This window comes from Balaenoptera acutorostrata, chromosome 8, assembly GCF_949987535.1.
Source record: "Balaenoptera acutorostrata chromosome 8, mBalAcu1.1, whole genome shotgun sequence".
Classification (NCBI taxonomy): domain Eukaryota; kingdom Metazoa; phylum Chordata; class Mammalia; order Artiodactyla; family Balaenopteridae; genus Balaenoptera; species Balaenoptera acutorostrata.
Window position 1 is genome coordinate 23,547,121 of NC_080071.1, and position 21,418 is coordinate 23,568,538.

Here is a 21,418-nt window from a genome sequence, read left to right on the forward strand (position 1 = left end):
AAGTTTTAATATGTAGATTCCAAACCCCAGTAGAATTTTGAGATGTTAAGGGATAAAAGTCCTTTTTCATTTCATGTGACTTGATCCTATGTTCTTCTACATTCAAACTATATATTTTTAACCCTTCCAGTGGTTAGGCCCGTCAAACTTATTCGTTTAAGGATTGTTTGAAAATATGATCTGAACTGTCAGGTTTTTTGATTCCTATAATGCTTTTTTTAAAAATTAATTAATTAATTTAGTTATGGCTGCATTGGGTCTTCGTTGCTGTGCGAGGGCTTTCTCTAGTTGTGGCAAGCGGGGGCCACTCTTCATCGTGGTGCGCGGGCCTCTCACTATTGCGGCCTCTCTTGTTGCGGAGCACAAGCTCCAGACGCGCAGGCTCAGTAGTTGTGGCTCACGGGCCCAGTTGCTCCGGGCATGTGGGATCTTCCCAGACCAGGGCTTGAACCCGTGTTCCCTGCATTGGCAGGCAGATTCTCAACCACTGCGCCACCAGGGAAGCCCCCTCAGGGAAGCCCCCTATAATGCTTTTGAAAAGCAGATGTGTTATGTTTTTAAACTGACAGGTAGAAGATGGCTATTTTATTATTTCCCAAATGCTGGCGATTTCTTTTATTTCAAATGACTTAAAGAAACTTCCACATTATTTTCTGTGTAGAAAGAACTCTCTTCTGCATCAATCTTTAATATGTGAAATATGAAGAGTTGCATTATTAAATCCTGGAATTGTAGGAAACCTTAGAAATCTCATTTAGAAGGTGAGAAAGCTGAACCCCAGATTAAGAGAGCTGCTCAAGATCACTGGTTGGTTAGTGTCACAAGACCATTTCTCCCCAGGGAATTTCTATTACTTTTCTTGTACTTTCTATAATGAGCTTAAGACTTAAACTTTCTCCCTAAAGACCCATCTGTATTTCTTTCACATCTCAGCATGTAGCTTGTCCAGACATTTCCAGTTCCACCATGATCTTCTGTCTAAACTTGTTCCCTAGAGATATGTTTCTCATCCACAACTTAAGTATCAAATAACCAGAATAAGGCATCTTTTCCTTCTTAGCATAAAGGTCTGGAGACCCCAGAAACATGAGTATAAATCCAGATCCATAAGAGTATAACTTGATTTCTTCAAGATTCTGTTCAGAGGACCAGAAAAATTTCCTTATGTTTATTCTGTATTTGAGTCCACCTGAAGACTGTCTTAAGGCCGTAGGTCAACCTAATTCCTCAGAGCTGTTTTTGATATTTATAGTTTTATAAAAGGTTAAACTGTGGTCCTTAAATGTGATCTTTTGTTATATTAAAAGTTAGGTTGCCAAATAAGGTTCTTTATGAATTGTATGTTAACTCAAATACAAATATACAGGGCTATCCCCGGAATAATATAATATATAATTGCATAATATAATAATATAATTAGATAATATGTTATATAATCTGTTACCCCCAAATATATGACTACTCCAAGAATAATATAATGTAATGAGTATAATATAATGACTACTCTAGATATATATTATTTAACTATAATTTATTACATTTTAAATCAAGATAAATTTGCTAATCCTGAAATTAAATTCAGTATATTTAATGCATTTTTTCAGTAACAGATATCAATCAATGATATATTAGGTATTGTATAATGCAAAAAATAATATGTAAAGACCATGTATTTTCTTTTATAAAATTAAGCTATTTTAGCATACTGGTACTCCTTGATTTAATTCAATTGAATCTTAAAGCAGTCATGTGTATAATTGCCACCTGCCTGAGGTACAGATGCTAATAGTTAAGGCGATGGCATTTGTCAAGAAATAAATGAATTCACAGAAAGTTTTCCAGGTTGAACTTAAACTTCTCATTAGAGTTATGACAAGTATTACCAGTATGACTCACACTGATTATCAATTATAGATTATCTTAAAAAGCTATTTTCTCATTTTAAATTTTGTTCCAGTGTATTAACATTGTATAATTGTTATTTCTATTGAGGGGGAAAACTTAATAGTTCACTTTTTTAGGCTCTGAGAGACTTATCTCCATAAGTCTTTATTATGTTTTTCTCACAGGGCTAATAGTGTATAGGTATTACGAGCTTACAAATTTGTATTTGGAAGCAAATTTTTAGGTTAAAAACTTTGGAATTTATAATATTTTTCTTTTTCTTTAAATAGAACATTGCTTCTATTTGATATTTTTAGTGGAGTACTGAGGATTATTTTTATATTTAATCCTTGTGATAAAATGTATACTTCATATAATGGGTTTCATGTTTTGTGGCTCCCTTATCTTACAGAAAATTAAGTAGTTATAAACCTTCTAAATAGCTGTGCTGTGGTCTTGATTTCAGAAAACAACAAATTTAATGTAGTCACTAAAGTCTGGCTATGGACATCCTAAGGTATTCCTCCTAAAAGTTTTAATTTTTCTTTCATTTTAAACTGTTTGGAAAAAATATTCTCAAATCATTAAATTTGCAGAAGAAATATCTGACCGAAAAAAAAGTCTTGTTGGCCTCATTGTATTTGCCAGAGCTCTTCTCTCTCTCCCTCTCTCCTCTTCTTCCTCCTCTTAATTTTCTTCTCCCTTCTCCTCTACTTCCTCCTCATCGCCTCATCCCCCTCTCTCTCCCTCTTTCTCCTTCTTCTTTTCCTTCTCTCTGTCTCTGTCTCTCCTCTTCCCACTTTGATCTTTGGTCCCCATTTCATTAACATGAGAGCATAAAAACAGTTATTACAGCAGTTAAACTATTATTCTCCCTGCAAACAGGTTTCCATTAAAAGCAACTCAAATGAATTAGAAACAAGAAATAGGCCTTGTAAAATTGACTTTAAAATCACTGCTTGGTTTTCACTGAGGCTCTCTGTATGCAAATTGATATTTATGCCTAAGACTATTTTACATTCATTTTCAGACTTCACCCTTTACTCCAAGAATTTCTTTTTGTTAATGATGCTTTTGTTTTGTGTGCATTCATTTCAGTCACAGACATTTCATATCAGAAATTCAACAATGGCTCTTCAGCAACTCCAAATGTTAATATTTTTATTCTTGTTTCCTTTGCTCTGCCATATCTAAATTCTCTGATGAGAAATTAAAATTGAAGATTGATCAAGCCAAGTATAGAATGTGAAGGATATAGAACAATTAAGATAAAGTTGAAGACTAAAGTCATAATTTATACTATAAGGAGAATCATGATTATATTTCTTTTGAAATAGGCATATTTTGAATATTAATTAATTGAAATGTATTGTGCACAAAATTAAGATAATGTAGTATGCAAATATTTAAATCTATTGACAAATGCTAGTTAAATTAAGATTAAAGTATATTCATTTAATTGAACACATATTCCTTTCTCCCTGAAAATTTCAAGATTACTGATGCTGAAAAAGAATCTTTTTATAATATTGAATAGAGAAACTAGAGTATTCAACGTATTAATGACAAATTAGAAAAATACGAGGTAAAAGAAAAAAAATTTTTTTTAAGGGCAAGTAAGACATTTAACTATTTTTAAATTTATTTAAACTATATTTATATAAGCAATATTTATTTAAACTATATTTATTGATGTGTTACCATGTATGAAATACTGTGCTAGGATATGATTTAACAAATTTTTCCAATTTTGATTTACCTTATTTTACTTTGTGATGATCTCAGGTTGATCTGCATTTTATGAAGAAGATTCCTCCAGGTGCTGAGGCTTCAAACATCTTAGTTGGGGAATTGGAATTTTTGGATCGAACTGTAGTTGCGTTTGTCAGGTTGTCTCCAGCTGTATTGCTTCAAGGACTGGCTGAAGTCCCAATCCCAACCAGGTAAAAAGTATAAGAGCATCTTTTGCACTTTTCTTAAGCCATTTATCTGTGGGAAAAAAAGGTGTAAATATAGTTTCCTCTGAGAGTTTTTTCTAGAAACTAAAGTGTAACCGACAAAACTATTGTTTCTTCTTGTTTGTGGAGGAGGGCAAAAAGTGCTTTAAAAATTATTCAGTCCTTTCCTCCTTCCTCTCAAATTTCTATGTTTTCTTTTAGGCATGCTCCTCATCTCTGAATACCCTGGTCTATATCACCATATAAATCCTTTCTTACAATTTTGGTGAAAAGTGATAAAGTATTAGGCTTTTCTCAAAGATTGCATTAGACTGTGGGATCCTGTATATGAGTGTGATCGTACTTAAAAAGATCAAAGTTTTCAAGGCCTGCCTTATGCTTGACTGAGTAGGCCCTCAGAGTACATGTAAGTGCCATCATTAGGATACTACCTGCTGTATCTAATGTACTATAAGATTCAATCTTAGGCATAGTATACTTCACATACATAGAGTCTTAAGAATCATTGGTAGTAGCATCATGGTACTGTGGTTGAATCCGAATCAAAAGAACAAATTTAATTTGATTACCTGAACTTGTTTTTCATTCAGCTATACATAAAAACTAACAACTTCACCACAATACAAACTGAATTTTGTTGTTTATTATTTATCTCTATGTTATAGAGATAAGACTGTTCATGGGCAAATTGAAAAAAGAATATTGTCTACAGAACATTAGGTTCCTAGCAATTCCTCCAGGGGACCTTGTTTTCTTTCCTTCTCCCTCCATCAAATGCGATTCCTGTATATAGACAGGCTTTCACTCTGATCCTGTTCCCATAGCAAAACACATCTATGTAGGGCCCCATTTCCTACGTGACTGCTGCCCTTTGTTTGATGCTATAATTATTTCAGATGCTGTTAATATGCCTCCTCGTCCAAACACTGAATGCCTTAGCCAAGTTACATTGATGAAAAGTTCAGGTGCTGTGGCAACTGGGTTTGTAGAATGTTTCTTCTATGGACCTTTGGCCTTAAAACATAGCAGATTACATCACTCTGTGTTTTGATTGTGGTTAAGATATTCCAAAAATATGGAATAGTTTAGTCAGGAGAGGCCTCATTTTATTAGAGCTCAGCTGACTGGAAGGGGATTCAGTGTTTGAGTGCCTCTTCCTGAATCTGTGGAAGAACAGATTTGAGGCAGGTAGCTAGTTACCAGTTCAGGTTATAGAGAGAAGTGTCTCATCCTGTTGGAGGGCTACTGAGACTTCTGATACATACCAACTTTTATTAAAAAAGGGGAAGGATGAACTGGGCACATTCAGATGGCCTCTGACTATATGATTAAGGCTGCATTTTTCTATTTACACCCTGTAATCTATTCAGAGTTTCTGGGAATTTGGGATTCAGATTTAAGATGTGAAACTTACTAACCATAGAGGTATTACTTTAGTAGATTAAAATTCTTTTGCATCTTCCAAGCGGTGCATTCTTGTTCTACCACTTAGGAAGGTATCCGATGAACTCTGAGTAAATGATGGCTATTTATGACAATGATAGCTCTTGTGTTTCAAAGGAAAGAAAAGGAAAATTCCCAGGAGTAGAGAAAAGCCATAATGGGGTTATATACCCTCACTTTGAAAACTGTAAAGGTTTAGGTGACCTCATTTCATACTGACATAGCAAAATGTGTCTACAGAACAATGGAGGAAAAATTAGGGGCACAGTAGAGCCACTGTATGAGGAGAGATTTAAAAGACTAGACTAGTTTGGAAAGGTGAAAAATAGAAGAAGATTAGTTAGACAAATAAAATAAAGAAAGCCATTCAAGGTTCGTAATTATCCTTTCTTAGGAGGACAAAAGGGCACACTGTGTATATAACAGTAACACATAGTAAAAATGTCAGAAAATAATTTTAGGACTTTATAAATAGCCCATGGAATAGAAATCTGAAAAGTAGCAGGATGTACATAGGTTAGGAAATTTCTTGAAAGTACTATACTTGATAAAGCATCTGCCACCACACTAAATTATTACTGTTTTAAATGTATAGTAGACATTTCTGTATAGCAGAAGTTGACTTGGATTCAGTAACATCTGACACAAAAAATTGTCACATCCTCTAAGACTGTGTAATATATGCATCATGTAAAAACATGTACAATCTCTAAAGTTTATAACTAAATGAAAGGTAGAATTGTAGTACCTATTTTAGCACACTTTAAAAAGCCATTAGTCTTCACACTTAAGAGCAAGAACCATTTAACAAATGAATACTGTAGAGTTACATTACAGAATATAGGTCATCTTAAAATTCTCACAATTTCCCTGTAGCATTGACCTTTTCAGAGATAAGACAATTACTGGTCCTCCAAAGTTAAAACACATGTTGATTTCTTCAAAAGCTCCAGTTGTGATGATGTATTTGCTAGACTTTCAACCTAATTGAGATGGAATATCACAGTTCAGCTGCTATTTTTATTCCTGCAGCATTGGAATTAATAGTTTTTTTTTTTATCCTAACTGATCTTTGATTCCTGGCAATCATTTTTTCTATTTAATGTAAATTTACGTACACCTACTGTTGTTTTGACCCTATGTTCTTTCATTGTTTATACTACTGTATTACCTTTTTCCCCTTCTACCTAATTCTACAATTTACATATCAGTGAGTTCTCTTTCTTACAATTCAGAAAGGTTTAATCAGATTTTACTTTTCTCAGCTTTCTCCTCTATGGATTATAGAATCCTAAAAATTCACACTAACAACTGTGTGGGCACGATAGGTAACTAAATGAAGGAAACAGAGCAAAATAACCACGATTCCAATTGCTCAAGGATCTCAAGCATGAGTCATTTTGAAACATCATAAAATATTTCAAAACCTGTGGAAAAATATGGAACTATTTTACATCGAAATCCCTATCTTCAGTTATTCCTTTGAGATGAGTGATTCTGTACTACTAAAATTATTTTTTATTTCTACCTTGAAACATCTGTGTTTTTTTCTTCTTAATTACAGATTTTTGTTCATTCTTCTGGGACCCATGGGAAAGGGGCAACAGTACCATGAGATTGGCAGATCAATTGCAACCCTAATGACAGATGAGGTATTTATTCAAGTTCATTGGGAACATTTCCCTTTAGTAGGTACACCTAACTTTTGGAGTTCTGTATTCATGACAGTTTGCTGTGAATCAGATTTCTCTGTATTGAATTCCCCTTCTTTTAAATGCTTGTACTATAAAATTTCCTTTGGAAAAATTTGTTCAAAAGGGGTAATAAATTCACACACATGAACATTTTAAAACCTCATAGTCTAAAGAAAATTTGTTATTTAGTGACATTTAGAATGTATTTATTAATAGTCCCCTTGTAGCATATGTATTGCCAAAGTGATCACCATTGTAAATATCACTGCAGGTCTTGTATGGGGCAAAATAATTTTAAGGTCTCAAAAAAAAAAAACAAAAAAAACAATGTCAGTTTATCTGAATAGTATACATGACACCAAAAGCCATGCAACGTCTATCAACTCTCTTTATAATTGCCTAAATATAGATGTTCTTAACCTGGGAGTCTTTTAACCATTAGAGGAGCTGAAGATTTCAAGAGGCCTGTGATCTCTGATACAGCCCACAAATTTTTCTATGTACAAAAATTTGTGTGTAGTTTTCTTGGACTGGAAAAAGCTTTCATCAGCTTCTCAAAGAGCTATATGTCTCAAAAATGTAAGATCATAAAAATAAACATAAAAAGTAGTATCATATAACTGGTTTCTTGGATTCTACAGCACGTTATGAAAATCTGTTTTTATTATTTTATTGTTTTTATTGTAAAAGAAGAGCATATGCAAAAATCACAGAAGGGACATAAATTCAAAATTCAGTAGTAAATAACAAAGAGATTATACATTTCTAGAATATCATCCAAATAATATAATAATTTATTTATTGAAATACATGGCTTCTGATACTTGAAATCTTTGAAAAGAGCTAATTAGTATTACATATAACTTTTCCTAGTTTTATGAAATCTGAAAATTTGAACTTGTGTTTGGGGTTCAATATAAATTTTTCTATTATATCTGTTCAAATTATGTTTATTGGTTTTATATGAATTAGTTATTGATATTTACACATAGGAAACCAAAAGATAGAAGAAAAACATTTTTTTCATCTGTTTCAGAAAGAACCAACTTAATGAGTGTATTAGTTTCCTATGCATGAAAAATTACCACAAACTGGGTAATTAGAACAAAAGTAATTTATTTTTTCATATTTTGCGGGGCCAGAAGTCTGAAGTCAAAATGTCAGCAGGGCTACATTCTCTCTGGAGCCTCTAGGGGAGAGTCTTTCCCTGTCTCTCCAGCTTCTGGTGGCTCCTGTCTTTCCATGGCTTGTGGCAGCAAAATTCCAGTCTCTGCCTTTGTCTTCACATGGCCTTCTCCCCTGTGTTTCTGTGTGTCTTCTCCTTTTCTGTCTCTTATGTCTCTTATAAGGACACATGTCATTAGATGTAGGGCCCACCCTAATCCAGGATGATCTCATCTTGAGATCCTTAATTACATCTGCGAAGACCCTTATTCCAAATAAGATCACTTTCTGAGGTTCAGGTGGACATATATTTTGAGAAGACACTACTTAGCCTACTATAAAGAGTAACATATTCTGTTGAGGAAATCTGGGAGAAGACAGGAGAGTGACAAAAAGGCTTCATGAGTTCCACAAACCTGTTCTAGTAGAACTCTCTGTGAGAAGGCACTGACAGTATTTTTACTTTTAGTGTTTCCATATTGATTAATATTCTGCAATTTCTACAGTATTGAAAAATAAATGACACTGTCATAATTTAACTACTGTCACTTTCATGCACATATGTTTCATGGTATATTATGTTTCCACATCTAAGACATTAAGATATTACATTGAGATATCTCTGGGGCATGGGACATCTTATGTGGTGAGAGGAGCATATTGTGCATAAATACTCAAGTTATCTCTCTTCCTAATACTTCCTTTCCCCAATTAGGAGTCAAGATTTTCTCAAAAGAAAAAAGTCAGTTCCAAAGTTTTTGACTAATCAAGTAGACGTAGAACAGAGAAACATGCATGGTTTTAAAATTTTAGATTTAGAATGAGAGCAGAGAAAGGACTTGCATCTATTTCCTTGGTAAATGAGAACAACCTAATTTGAGAGCAAGCATCAGCTCTTGAATGAAGACTCAAACGTGAATCCTTTAGACTTGAAAGTTTAGAGCTTAGCTTTGGGGCAATTTGTTTAACTCTCTGTGAGCAGTGGGATAGAGAAGCAGAAACTCAGCCAGAAAGTTACTCCAAAAATGAGAGCTGTTAATTATAATAGGACATTTAAATTATGATAGTACATTCATTGAATATTTTTTAAAATGTTTAAATACCTTTAAAAGAGAAAAAAGTTTTTATTGTTCAAAGCCCAGGTGGAGAAATTGTTCTGCTTATCTAACTGCTTTGAAATACATTGACCAGTTATACTCATTAAGAATAAAATTCAATATGTTGATTCTTACAGTTTAGTTAAGAAAATGGTGAATTGTATTGCACTATTAAGCTGTAAATTCCATGAGAGCAGTTACCACTTAATATTCATTTTTGTTCCCTGATTTTGTCAGGTGCTCAAATAAATATTTGTTGACTAAGCTCTGTTTGTTCTTTTCCTCTCTGTACCAGGAACTTCTTGTAGGTAGACTGTCTTTTCCTTTTGTATCTTCAAACTTAACGTAGTGTCTGGCCCTCAGTCAGGGTTCAGTAAATTTTTTTTTAAACGAGTTAATGACTGAATGTGCTAGTCATCCTAGCAACACCTTATCTTGAGTCAGTCTAATCTATTTTCTTCCTTCCTGTTGAGCATTACTAGAAATAAATCATATGATTTTGTTTATTGGCGCTACTACCAATTTATTAATCCTTTTATAGTCTTAAAAAATATTAAGCATTCCAAAGAGCTTTTGTTTATATAGATAAGTATGCTGATATTTATCATAAGAGAACTTAAAACTGAGAATTTTAAAAAGTGTATTTGTGAATTTATTTTAAAATAACAATAGTAAAGTCATTGTATATTAACATAAATAACATAGTTTTATAAAAACAAAAGCCAAAGCAAAAACAAAAAAAGGGATTATTTTTCTTTTTCTTGTTTTGGATTTTTTTTTTTTTGCCATATTTCCTTTATTTTTTCATGTTCCTATATTGTTTTCTTTACTTTTTTTTTTTAAACATCTTTATTGAAGTATAATTGCCTTACAATGGTGTGTTAGCTTCTGCTTTATAACAAATTGAATCAGTTATACATATACAATATGTTCCCATTTCTCTTCCCTCTTGCATCTCCCTCCCTCCCACCCTCCCCATCCCACCCCTCTAGGTGGTCACAAAGCACCGAGCTGATCTCCCTGTGCTATGCGGCTGCTTCCTACTAGCTATCTATTTTACACTTGGTAGTGTATATATGTCCATGACACTCTCTTACCCTGTCACATCTCATCCCACCCCCTCCCCATATCCTCAAGTCCATTCTCTAGTAGGTCTGTGTCTTTATTCCCGTCTTGCCACTAGGTTCTTCATGGCCTTTTTTTTTTTTTTCCTTAGATTCCATATATATGTGTTAGCATACTGTAATTGTTTTTCTCTTTCTGACTTACTTCACTCTGTATGACAGACTCTAACTCCATCCACCTCATTACAAATACCTCCATTTCATTTCTTTTTATGGCTGAGTAATATTCCATTGTATATATGTGCCACATCTTCTTTATCCATTCATCTGTCGATGGACATTTAGGTTGCTTCCATGTCCTGGCTATTGTAAATAGAGCTGCAATGAACATTTTGGTACATGACTCTTTTTGACCTATGGTTTTCTCAGGGTATATGCCCAGTAGTGGGATTGCTGGGTCGTATGGTAGTTCTATTTGTAGTTTTTTAAGGAACCTCCATACTGTTCTCCATAGTGGCTGTATCAATTTACATTCCCACCAACAGTGCAAGAGTGTTCCCTTTCCTCCACACCCTCTCCAGCATTTATTGTTTCTAGATTTTTTGATGATGGCCATTCTGACCGGTGTGAGATGATATCTCATTGTAGTTTTGATTTGCATTTCTCTAATGATTAATGATGTTGAGCATTCTTTCATGTGTCTGTAGGCCATCTGTATATCTTCTTTGGAGAAATGTGTGTTTAGGTCTTCTGCCCATTTTTGGATTGGGTTGTTCGTTTTTTTGATATTGAGCTGCATGAGTTGCTTGTAAATCTTGGAGATTAATCCTTTGTCAGTTGCTTCATTTGCAAATATTTTCTCCAATTCTGAGGGTTGTCTTTTGGTCTTGTTTATGGTTTCTTTTGCTGTGCAAAAGCTTTTAAGTTTCATTAGGTCCCATTTGTTTATTTGTGTTCTTATTTCCATTTCTCTGGGAACTGGGTCAAAAAGAATCTTGCTGTGATATATGTCATAGAGTGTTCTGCCTATGTTTTCCTCTAAGAGTTTGATAGTGTCTGGCCTTACACTTAGGTCTTTAATCCATTTTGAGTTTATTTTTGTGCATGGTGTCAGGGAGTGTTCTAATTTCATACTTTTACATGTACCTGTCCAATTTTCCCAGCACCACTTATTGAAGAGGCTGTCTTTTCTCCACTGTATATGCTTGCCTCCTTTATCAAAGATAAGGTGACCATATGTGTGTGGGTTTATCTCTGGGCTTTCTATCCTGTTCCATTGATCTATATTTCTGTTTTTGTGCCAGTACCAAACTGTCTTGATTACTGAAGCTTTGTAATATAGTCTGAAGTCAGGGAGCCTGATTCCCCCAGCTCCATTTTTCGTTCTCAAGATTGCTTTGGCTATTCGGGGTCTTTTGTGTTTCCATACAAATTGTGAAATTTTTTGTTTTAGTTGTGTGAAAAATGCCAGTGGTAGTTTGATAGGGATTGCACTGAATCTGTAGATTGCTTTGGGTAGTAGAGTCATTTTCACAATGTTGATTCTTCCAATCCAGGAACATGGTATATCTCTCCATCTATTTGTATCATCTTTAATTTCTTTCATCAGTGTCTTATAATTTTCTGCATACAGGTCTTTTGTCTCCTTAGGTAGGTTTACTCCTAGATATTTTATTCTTTTTGTTGCAATGGTAAACGGGAGTGTTTTCTTAATTTCACTTTCAGATTTTTCATCATTAGTGTATAGAAATGCAAGAGATTTCTGTGCATTAATTTTGTATCCTGCTACTTTACCAAATTCATTGATTAGCTCTAGGAGTTTTCTGGTAGCATCTTTAGGATTCTCTATGTATAGTATCATGTCATCTGCAAATAGTGACAGCTTTACTTCTTCTTTTCCGATTTGGATTCCTTTTATTTCTTTGTGTTCTCTGATCGCTGTGGCTAACACTTCCAAAACTATGTTGAATAATAGTGGTGAGATTGGGCAACCTTGTCTTATTCCTGATCTTAGTGGAAATGGTTTCAGTTTTTCACCATTGAGGACAATGTTGGCTGTGGGTTTGTCATATATGGCCTTTATTATGTTGAGGAAAGTTCCCTCTATGCCTACTTTCTGCAGGGCTTTTATCATAAATGGGTGTTGAATTTTGTCGAAAGCTTTCTCTGCATCTACTGAGATGATCATATGGTTTTTCTCCTTCAATTTGTTAATATGGTGTATCACATTGATTGATTTGCGTATATTGAAGAATCCTTGCATTCCTGGGGTAAATCCCACTTGATCATGGTGTATGATCCTTTTAATGTGCTGTTGGATTCTGTTTGCTAGTATTTTGTTGTGGATTTTTGCATCTATGTTCATCAGTGTTATTGGCCTGTAGTTTTCTTTTTTTGTGACATCTTTGTCTGGTTTTGGTATCAGGGTGATGGTGGCCTCGTAGAATGAGTTTGGGAGTGTTCCTCCCTCTGCAATATTTTGGAAGAGTTTGAGAAGGATAGGTGTTAGCTCTTCTCTAAATGTTTGATAGAATTCACCTGTGAAGCCATCTGGTCCTGGGCTTTTGTTTGTTGGAAGGTTTTTAATCACAGTTTCAATTTCAGTGCTTGTGATTGGTCTGTTCAGATTTTCTATTTCTTTCTGGTTCAATCTCGGCAGTTTGTGCATTTCTAAGAATCTGTCCATTTCTTCCAGGTTGTCCATTTTATTGGCATAGAGTTGCTTGTAGTAATCTCTCATGATCTTTTGTATTTCTGCAGTGTCAGTGGTTACTTCTCCTTTTTCATTTCTAATGCTATTGATTTGAGTCTTCTCCCTTTTTCTCTTGATGAGTCTGGCTAATGGTTTATCAATTTTGTTTACCTTCTCAAAGAACCAGCTTTTAGTTTCATTGATTTTTGCTATTGTTTCCTTCATTTCTTTTTCATTTATTTCTGACCTGATCTTTATAATTTCTTTCCTTCTGCTGGCTTTGGGGTTTTTTTGTTCTTCTTTCTCTAATTGCTTTAGGTGCAAGGTTAGGTTGTTTATTCGAGATGTTTCCTGTTTCTTGAGGTAGGCTTGTATTGCTATAAACTTCCCTCTTAGCACTGCTTTTGCTGTGTCCCATAGGTTTTGGGTCGTCGTATCTCCATTGTCATTTGTTTCTAGGTATTTTTTGATTTCCCTTTTGATTTCTTCCGTGATCACTTCGTTATTAAATAGTATATTGTGTAGCCTCCATGTGTTTGTATTTTTTACAGATCTTTTCCTGTAATTGATATCTAGTCTCATAGCGTTGTGGTCGGAAAAGATACTTGATACGATTTCAATTTTCTTAAATTTACCAAGGCTTGATTTGTGACCCAAGATATGATCTATCCTGGAGAATGTTCCATGAGCACTTGAGAAGAATGTGTATTCTGTTGTTTTTGGGTGGAATGCCCTATAAATATCAATTAAGTCCATCTTGTTTAATGTATCATTTAAAGCTTGTGTTTCCTTATTTATTTTCATTTTGGATGATCTGTCCATTGGTGAAAGTGGGGTGTTAAAGTCCCCTACTATGATTGTGTTGCTGTCGATTTCCCCTTTTATGGCTGTTAGTATTTGCCTTATGTATTGACGTGCTCCTATGTTGGGTGCATAAATATTTACAATTGTTATACCTTCCTCTTGGATCGATCTCTTGATCATTATATAGTGCCCTTCTTTGTCTCTTGTAATAGTCTTTATTTTAAAGTCTATTTTGTCTGATACGAGAATTGCTACTCCAGCTTTCTTTTGATTTCCATTTGCATGGAATATCTTTTTCCATCCCCTCTCTTTCAGTCTGTATGTGTCTCTAGGTCTGAAGTGGGTCTCTTTTAGGCAGCATATATATGGGTCTTGTTTTTGTATCCATTCAGCCAGCCTGTGTCTTTTGGTGGGAGCATTTAATCCATTTACATTCAAGGTAATTATCGATATGTATGTTCCTATTCCCATTTTCTTAAATGTTTTGGGTTTGTTATTGTAGGTGTTTTCCTTCTCTTGTGTTTCTTGCCTAGAGAAGTTCCTTTAGCATTTGTTGTAAAGCTGGTTTGATGGTGCTGAACTCTCTCAGCTTTTGCTTGTCTGTAAAGGTTTTAATTTCTCCATCACATCTGAATGAGATCCTTGCTGGGTAGAGTAATCTTGGTTGTAGGTTTTTCTCCTTCATCACTTTAAGTATATCCTGCCACTCCCTTCTGGCTTGCAGAGTTTCTGCTGATAGATCAGATGTTAACCTTATGGGGATTCCCTTGTGTGTTATTTGTTTTTTTTCCCTTGCTGCTTTTAATATGTTTTCCTTATATTTAATTTTTGACAGTTTGATTAATATGTGTCTTGGCGTGTTTCTCCTTGGGTTTATCCTGTATGGGACTCTCTGTGCTTCCAGGACTTGATTAACTATTTCCTTTCCCATATTAGGGAAGTTTTCAACTATAATCTCTTCAAATATTTTCTCAGTCCCTTTCTTTTTCTCTTCTTCTTCTGGGACCCCTGTAATTCGAATGTTGTTGCGTTTAATGTTGTCCCAGAGGTCTCTGAGACTGTCCTCAGTTCTTTTCATTCTTTTTTCTTTATCCTGCTCTGCAGTAGTTATTTCCACCATTTTATCTTCCAGGTCACTTATCCTTTCTTCTGCCTCAGTTATTCTGCTATTTATCCCATCTAGAGTATTTTTAATTTCATTTATTGTGTTTTTCATCGTTGCTTGGTTCCTCTTTAGTTCTTCTATGTCCTTGTTAAATGCTTCTTGCATTTTGTCTATTCTGTTTCCCAGATTTTGGATCATCCTTACTATCATTATTCTGAATTCTTTTTCAGGTAGACTACCTATTTCCTCTTCATTTGTTAAGTCTGGTGTGTTTTGACCCTGCTCCTTCATCTGCTGTGTGTTTTTCTGTCGTCTCATTTTGCTTATCTTACTGTGTTTGGGGTCTCCTTTTCACAGGCTGCAGGTTCGTAGTTCCCGTTGTTTTTGGTATCTGTCCCCAGTGGCTAAGGTTGGTTCAGTGGGTTGTGTAGGCTTCCTGGTGGAAGGAACTAGTGCCTGAGTTCTGGTGGATGAGGCTGGATCTTGTCTTTCTGGTGGGCACGTCCACGTCTGGTGGTGTGTTTTGGGGTGTCTGTGGCCTTATTATGATTTTAGGCAGCCTCTCTGCTAATGGATGGGGCTGTGTTCCTGTCTTGCTAGTTGTTTGGCATAGGGTGTTCAGCACTGTAGCTTGCTGGTCATTGAGTGATGCTGGGTCTTGATGTTGAGATGGAGATCTCTGAGAGATTTTTGCCGTTTGGTATTACATGGAGCTGGGAGGTCTCTTGTGGACCAGTGTCCTGAAGTTGGCTCTCCCACCTCAGAGGCACAGCCCTGATGCCTGGCTGGAGCACCAAGAGCCTTTCGTCCACACGGCTCAGAGTAAAAGGGAGAAAAAAAAGAAAGAAAGAAAGAAAGAGGCTATAATATAGTGAAGTAAAATAAAGCTATTATAAAGCAAAGCTATACAGACAAAATCTCACCCAGAAGCATATACATATACACTCACAAAAAAAGGAAAAGGGGAAAAATTAATATATCCTCCTCCCAAAGTCCACCTCCTGAATTTGGGATGATTCGTTGTCTATTCAGGTATTCAACAGATGCATCACATCAAGTTGTTTGTGAAGTTTTAAACCGCTGCTTCTGAGGCTGCTGGGAGAGATTTCCCCTTCTCTTCTCTGTTCGCACAGCTCCTGGGGATCAGCTTTGGATTTGGACCCGCCTCTTCGTGTAGGTCGCCTGAGGGCGTCTGTTCCCCGCCCAGACAGGACAGGGTTAAAGGAGCAGCTGCTTTGGGGGCTCTGGCTCACCCAGGCCGCGGGGAGGGAGCGGTACGGAGGAGGCGGGGCGAGCCTGCGGCGTCAGAGGCCGGTGTGACGTTGCACCAGCCTGAGGTGCGCAGTGCGTTCTCCCGGGGATGTTGTCCCTGGATCCCGGGACCCTGGCAGTGGCGGGCTGCACAGGCTCCCGGGAGGGGAGGTGTGGAGAGTGACCTGTGCTCGCACACAGGCTTCTTGGTGGCGGCAGCAGCAGCCTTAGCGTCTCACGCCCGTCTCTGGGGTCCGTGCTGAAAGCCGCGGCTCGCGCCCATCTCTGGAGTTCGTTTAGGCGGTGCTCTGAATCCCCTCTCCTTGCCCGCCGCGAAACAAAGAGGCAAGAAAAAGTCTCTTGCCTCTTCGGCAGCTGCAGACCTTTTCCCGGTCTCCCTCCCGGCTAGTTGTGGTGCGCTAACCCCTTCAGGCTGTGTTCACGCCGCCAGCCCCAGTCCTCTCCCTGCGATCCAACCGAAGCCGAGCCTCAGCTCCCAGCCCCGCCCGCCCCGGCGGCTAAGCAGACAAGCCTCTCGGGCTGGTGAGTGCTGCTCGGCGCCGAGCCTCTGTGCGGGAGTCTCTCTGCTTTGCCCTCCGCACCCCTGTGGCTGCGCTCTCCTCCGGGGCTCCGAAGCTTCCCCCCTCCGCCACCCGCAGTCTCCGCCCGCGAAGGGGCTTCCTAGTGCGTGGAAACCTTTCCTCCTTCACAGCTCCCTCCCGCTGGTGCAGGTGCCGTCCCTATTCTTTGGTCTCTGTTATTTCTTTTTTCTTTTGCCCTACCCAAGTACGGGGGGAGTTTCTTGCCTTTTTGGAGGTCTGACGTTTTCTGCCAGTGTTCAGTGGGTGTTCTGTAGGAGCAGTTCCACGTGTAGATGTATTTCTACTGTATCTGTGGGAAGGAAGGTGATCTCCGCGTCTTACTCTTCCGCCATCTTCTCCTCTTGATTTGGATTTTTGCACCAACAATTTTCTCTGTCACCTAGCTCTTAAGTCAACACTGACTTGTTCTGTTCAATTAGCAAACATGCCCAACACATAGTAGCTACTTAAGAAATACATATGAAATAAAAGTCCAGGTTTTTCCCATCCTTAAAATTTCTTACTCCTTAACATGGCATGTACCACTGAAAGGTTGAATGAATCTGAATCTCAAGAGTTTTGAAAGACTGATCTCTACTTTGTCCGAATATCATAACTTCATTTATCTCAGTGTGTTACGGTATGATTTTTGTCACTACCACTCTACTGAAACTGCTTTCTGTAAGGTCACCATTTACGAAATATACTATCCTGTGTTCAGTACTCATGTCACTTAATCTCTTACTGGCATTTGACATTATTGAACACCTGTTATTTTCTTCCCTGGAAGAACAGCAAAAATTATGTGCTTTGTTTTGACACTAAATCTTTGAGGTTTGTATTATTGCTTACCCTGAGGTAATAAATATATCCTTCTATATTCTGTCCAATGAGTTTAATACTTTAACTCTCATATTTAAGTTTTTAATACCTAGAATTGCTTTTTGTGTGGGATGTGGGTAAAAATCCAATATCACTTTTATATAGATAATTACTTGGCTTATTATCATTTATTGATTAGTCCATCATTTATTCAATGGTTAGCATTAGTTTATGCCACAGTATAAATATTGTTAAAATTTCTAATATATTCTATAAATTTTTATCTCTATTTTAAAGCAAGGGCTTCTTTCAGGAAGTTTGATTTACACATATTTAAACAATGTTTGCCAAACTTGAATCACTAATTCTAGTTTAATGAGCCTCCTTCTATCCTCCTTTCCCTTCTCTTACTCTTGCCGCCAGAAATTTCAACATTCACCTAGCATTCTAAGAAAAAATAAGTGTGTGCAATCATAGAATAAACTAAGCTATAATATTTTACACTAAAAACTTCTTTGGTTAGAGCTTCTTATTCAAATTGTTATAATCACATGTGAGATAACTGGGAGATGAAAACAAAGAACACATTAAGATTTTAAAATTGTTTTTTATCTATAAATGATTATTTTCCTTCTATAGGTATTTCATGATGTTGCTTACAAAGCTAAAGATCGTAATGACTTGGTATCAGGAATTGATGAATTTCTGGATCAGGTTACTGTTCTCCCTCCTGGAGAATGGGATCCAAGCATTCGAATAGAGCCTCCCAAAAATGTTCCTTCCCAGGTATGTATATACGAAAATACTCTTAAGACTACCATCATTTTGTTGTGTTTTAAATATATGTACTAAAATAGTATAACCAATCCAAAGATTCAAATGATTTAAATTATAACTTCTGTGATATTGTGATTTATAATATGAAACATATATCTGGTCTTTGTCCCTATTTCTGACACAGAGCTCCTGAAATGCTTGGAGTTTTCTAAGTGATGAAAGCAACATAGATGTCTTTTGTTATCTTAATGAGGTTACTCCCTGGAGGTTACCACAAGGGAAGTGAGAGGGGCTAGAATTTGAGTTCAATCACCAATGGCCATTGGTTTAATCAATCATGCCTGTGTAATGAAGCCTCCACAAAACCCCAAAGGGACAGGGTTCAGAGAGCTTCCGGGTTGGTGAACACATGGAGATTGGGAAGATTGGTGTGCCTGGAGAGGGTATGGAAGTTCCTTGACCTTTCCCCATGCCTTGTCCTATGCATCTCTTCCATCTGGCTGTTCCTGAGTTATATCCTTTTATAATAAAACTGGTGATCAAGTAAATAAAATGTTTCTCTGACTTCTATGAGCCACTCTAGCAAATTAGTTGAACCTGAGAAGGGGTTCATGGGAACCCTCAGATTTATAGCCAGTTGATCGGAAGCACCAGCAACAACCTGAAATGGGGTCTGACTGGTGGGCAGTCTTGTGGGACTGAGCCCTCGACCTGTGGAATCCGATGCTATCTCTGGGTAAATAGTGTCAGAAATGAGTTAAATTTCCCACCACATTTGAATTGGTACCAGAACCTAATAAATCTCTAAAAAGGCAGGGATATGAAGTTGTAAAATCTTCCTTCTTCCTATTCAACACAGATTTGGTGTATTGATGATATTCTACTAAATAACAGTTCCATATGCCTGGAAAGATTTTAGACCCACCTTAAAACATACTATACTGGAGGAAAATTGAAATTTTAATAAAAATAGAAAATATGCTTGAGAAAAAGCTCATTACTGTCTTTCCATATTCTGATACATCACTTTGAAATTGGCAAGTGTTAGGAAAATTCAAAGGCATGGTTTAGTCATATTGCATGGAAAACTCCCTGTCACTGCTAATCACATTTATGATTTGAAGAATTTTTTAAAATAATTCTTTTGTTTCTATTGCTTTTGTGTGGGCATATGGTGTGAAAATTGTAAAAATTCTCCCTATAAAAATCTAATGTGCATTTTACTTGTTATACAATGCAGAAAGATAGAAATAAAGACCATTGCTGTTGTTTGGGGTGAGATTCTTATTGCAGGCCTGTCTTTGTTGAGAGTGGTGGCCAAATGTCTTAAGCCCACTCGTATTGCCATCTCTATTCCTATTGAATCTGCCTCCTCCAACTCTCTCTGCTGTCATCTACCCAAGCCTTTCCTTTGGCTCTTGTCCCTATGGAGTCCAGCTGCCTTAGTAGTTGACTGTGCTGCCTTAGTTGAAGTAACAGATGGCCTAATTGACCCAGCTCTAGACATAGAAGCTTTTCTGGTTAGCCAGAGGTGGGTAAATGAGCAGGTGTACTACTTAACCATTTCAGTTGATCTACTACTAAAATAAAGTAAGTTGCTTAAAGAGTAATTTTAAGGGTTTAGATGGTCTTATTTTTGTACTTGCATACATCTTTGCACTTACAGTATTAGCAAAGGCAGTATAATGCTTCTTGAAGTAATAAGAAAGAATCTCTTTAATTGATGTTATTCAGAAAAATTTAGTAAAACTACTAATATGTTGAATATGAGACCTTAAAAGTCACTTGTTAACACCAATTTGCTTTTCAAACATTAAAACTAAAGTCAAGCATTTTTTAAAATATTTATTTATTTATTTTTGGCTGCGTTGGGTCTTCATTGCTGTGTGTGGGTTTTCTCTAGTTGCGGCCAGCGGGGGCTACTCTTTGTTGCGGTGCGCCGGCTTCTCATTGTGGTGGTTTCTCTTGTTGCAGAGCATGGGCTCTAGACACACGGACTTCAGTAGTTTTGGCACATGGGCTCAGTAGTTGTGGCTCTCAGGCTCAGTAGTTGTGGTGCACGGGCTTAGTCGCTCCACGGCATGTGGGATCTTCCCGGACCAGGGCTTGAACCCCTGTCCACTGCATTGGCAGGTGGATTCTTTACCACTGCACCACTAGGGAAGCCCTAAAGTCAAGCATTTTTGAAAGCATCTTCCCTTTGAGAAATGATGTTTCTGGGGCAGGTGGAGGCATGGGAGCTTTGTATTTTCAAAATTAATTTTATGAGACTTTAAAACCAGGATTAATTATTGGATTCTGGGTATTGAGAGGCAGTAGTAGAAAGAACATTGAATTAAGAATCAAGGCACCTGGGTTCTGCTATTATCTATTTGTATGATCTTAAACAGATGCCATAACCTTTCTGTACTGGTGTTCTATATCAGTGTGTCCAACAGAACTTTCTGCAATGATAGAAATGTTCTATATCTGTGCTATCTAATAAGCCAAGCCACTACTGAGCACTAGAAATTTGGCTACTGCAACTGAGGAACTGAATTTTTAATTTTAATTAACTTAAATTTAAATAGCCACGTGTAGTTAGTTACTATAATGTTAGACAACACAATTTTATATAATGAGTTTGAATTAGATACACTCCGTGTTTCTTTACAACATTAGTATTTTTAAAATGTATGTTGGAATTGAATAATATATACTATGAAACTATGTTTTCTTTGATTAAAATGAATTGAAATAAATTAAGCACTCTGACTTCCTAGTCATTCAAATAATATTTTCCTCCATGGGATAATCTCCATGGTTTTTATTCTTCCAGAATGTGCAAATCACAGTATTTTTTTAATACTTTTTACTTTCAGTTAAGAGAAGAATAAACAGTCACCTCAAGGGATACCCTTGAAAATACTCGTTAGAATATTGTGTCAGTCATTATAATCACTCCCTTGTGTATACCCTCAACTTCCTTGCTTTTCTCTCATGCCATTTACTTGCTTGTCAAAACCACAACACTGTGTGAATTCAATTCTTTGGTCTATACCTCCATTGACGCAGCTGAGAGTGGCTGAGGAAAACATACAAC

General features: G+C 36.6%; 1 protein-coding gene across 7 annotated transcripts in view; it reads left to right on the plus strand.

Annotated features, from left to right (window-relative positions):
• Positions 1-21,418, plus strand: part of SLC4A10 (solute carrier family 4 member 10) — a 310,427-nt gene that overhangs the window by 189,172 nt on the left and 99,837 nt on the right. For all 7 annotated transcript variants that reach the window (XM_057551625.1, XM_057551622.1, XM_057551624.1 and 4 more), the window contains 3 exons: positions 3,670-3,827; positions 6,850-6,937; positions 18,199-18,345. In XM_057551625.1, the coding sequence (XP_057407608.1) occupies positions 3,670-3,827; positions 6,850-6,937; positions 18,199-18,345 (393 nt within the window). The remainder of the gene's footprint in view (positions 1-3,669; positions 3,828-6,849; positions 6,938-18,198; positions 18,346-21,418) is intronic.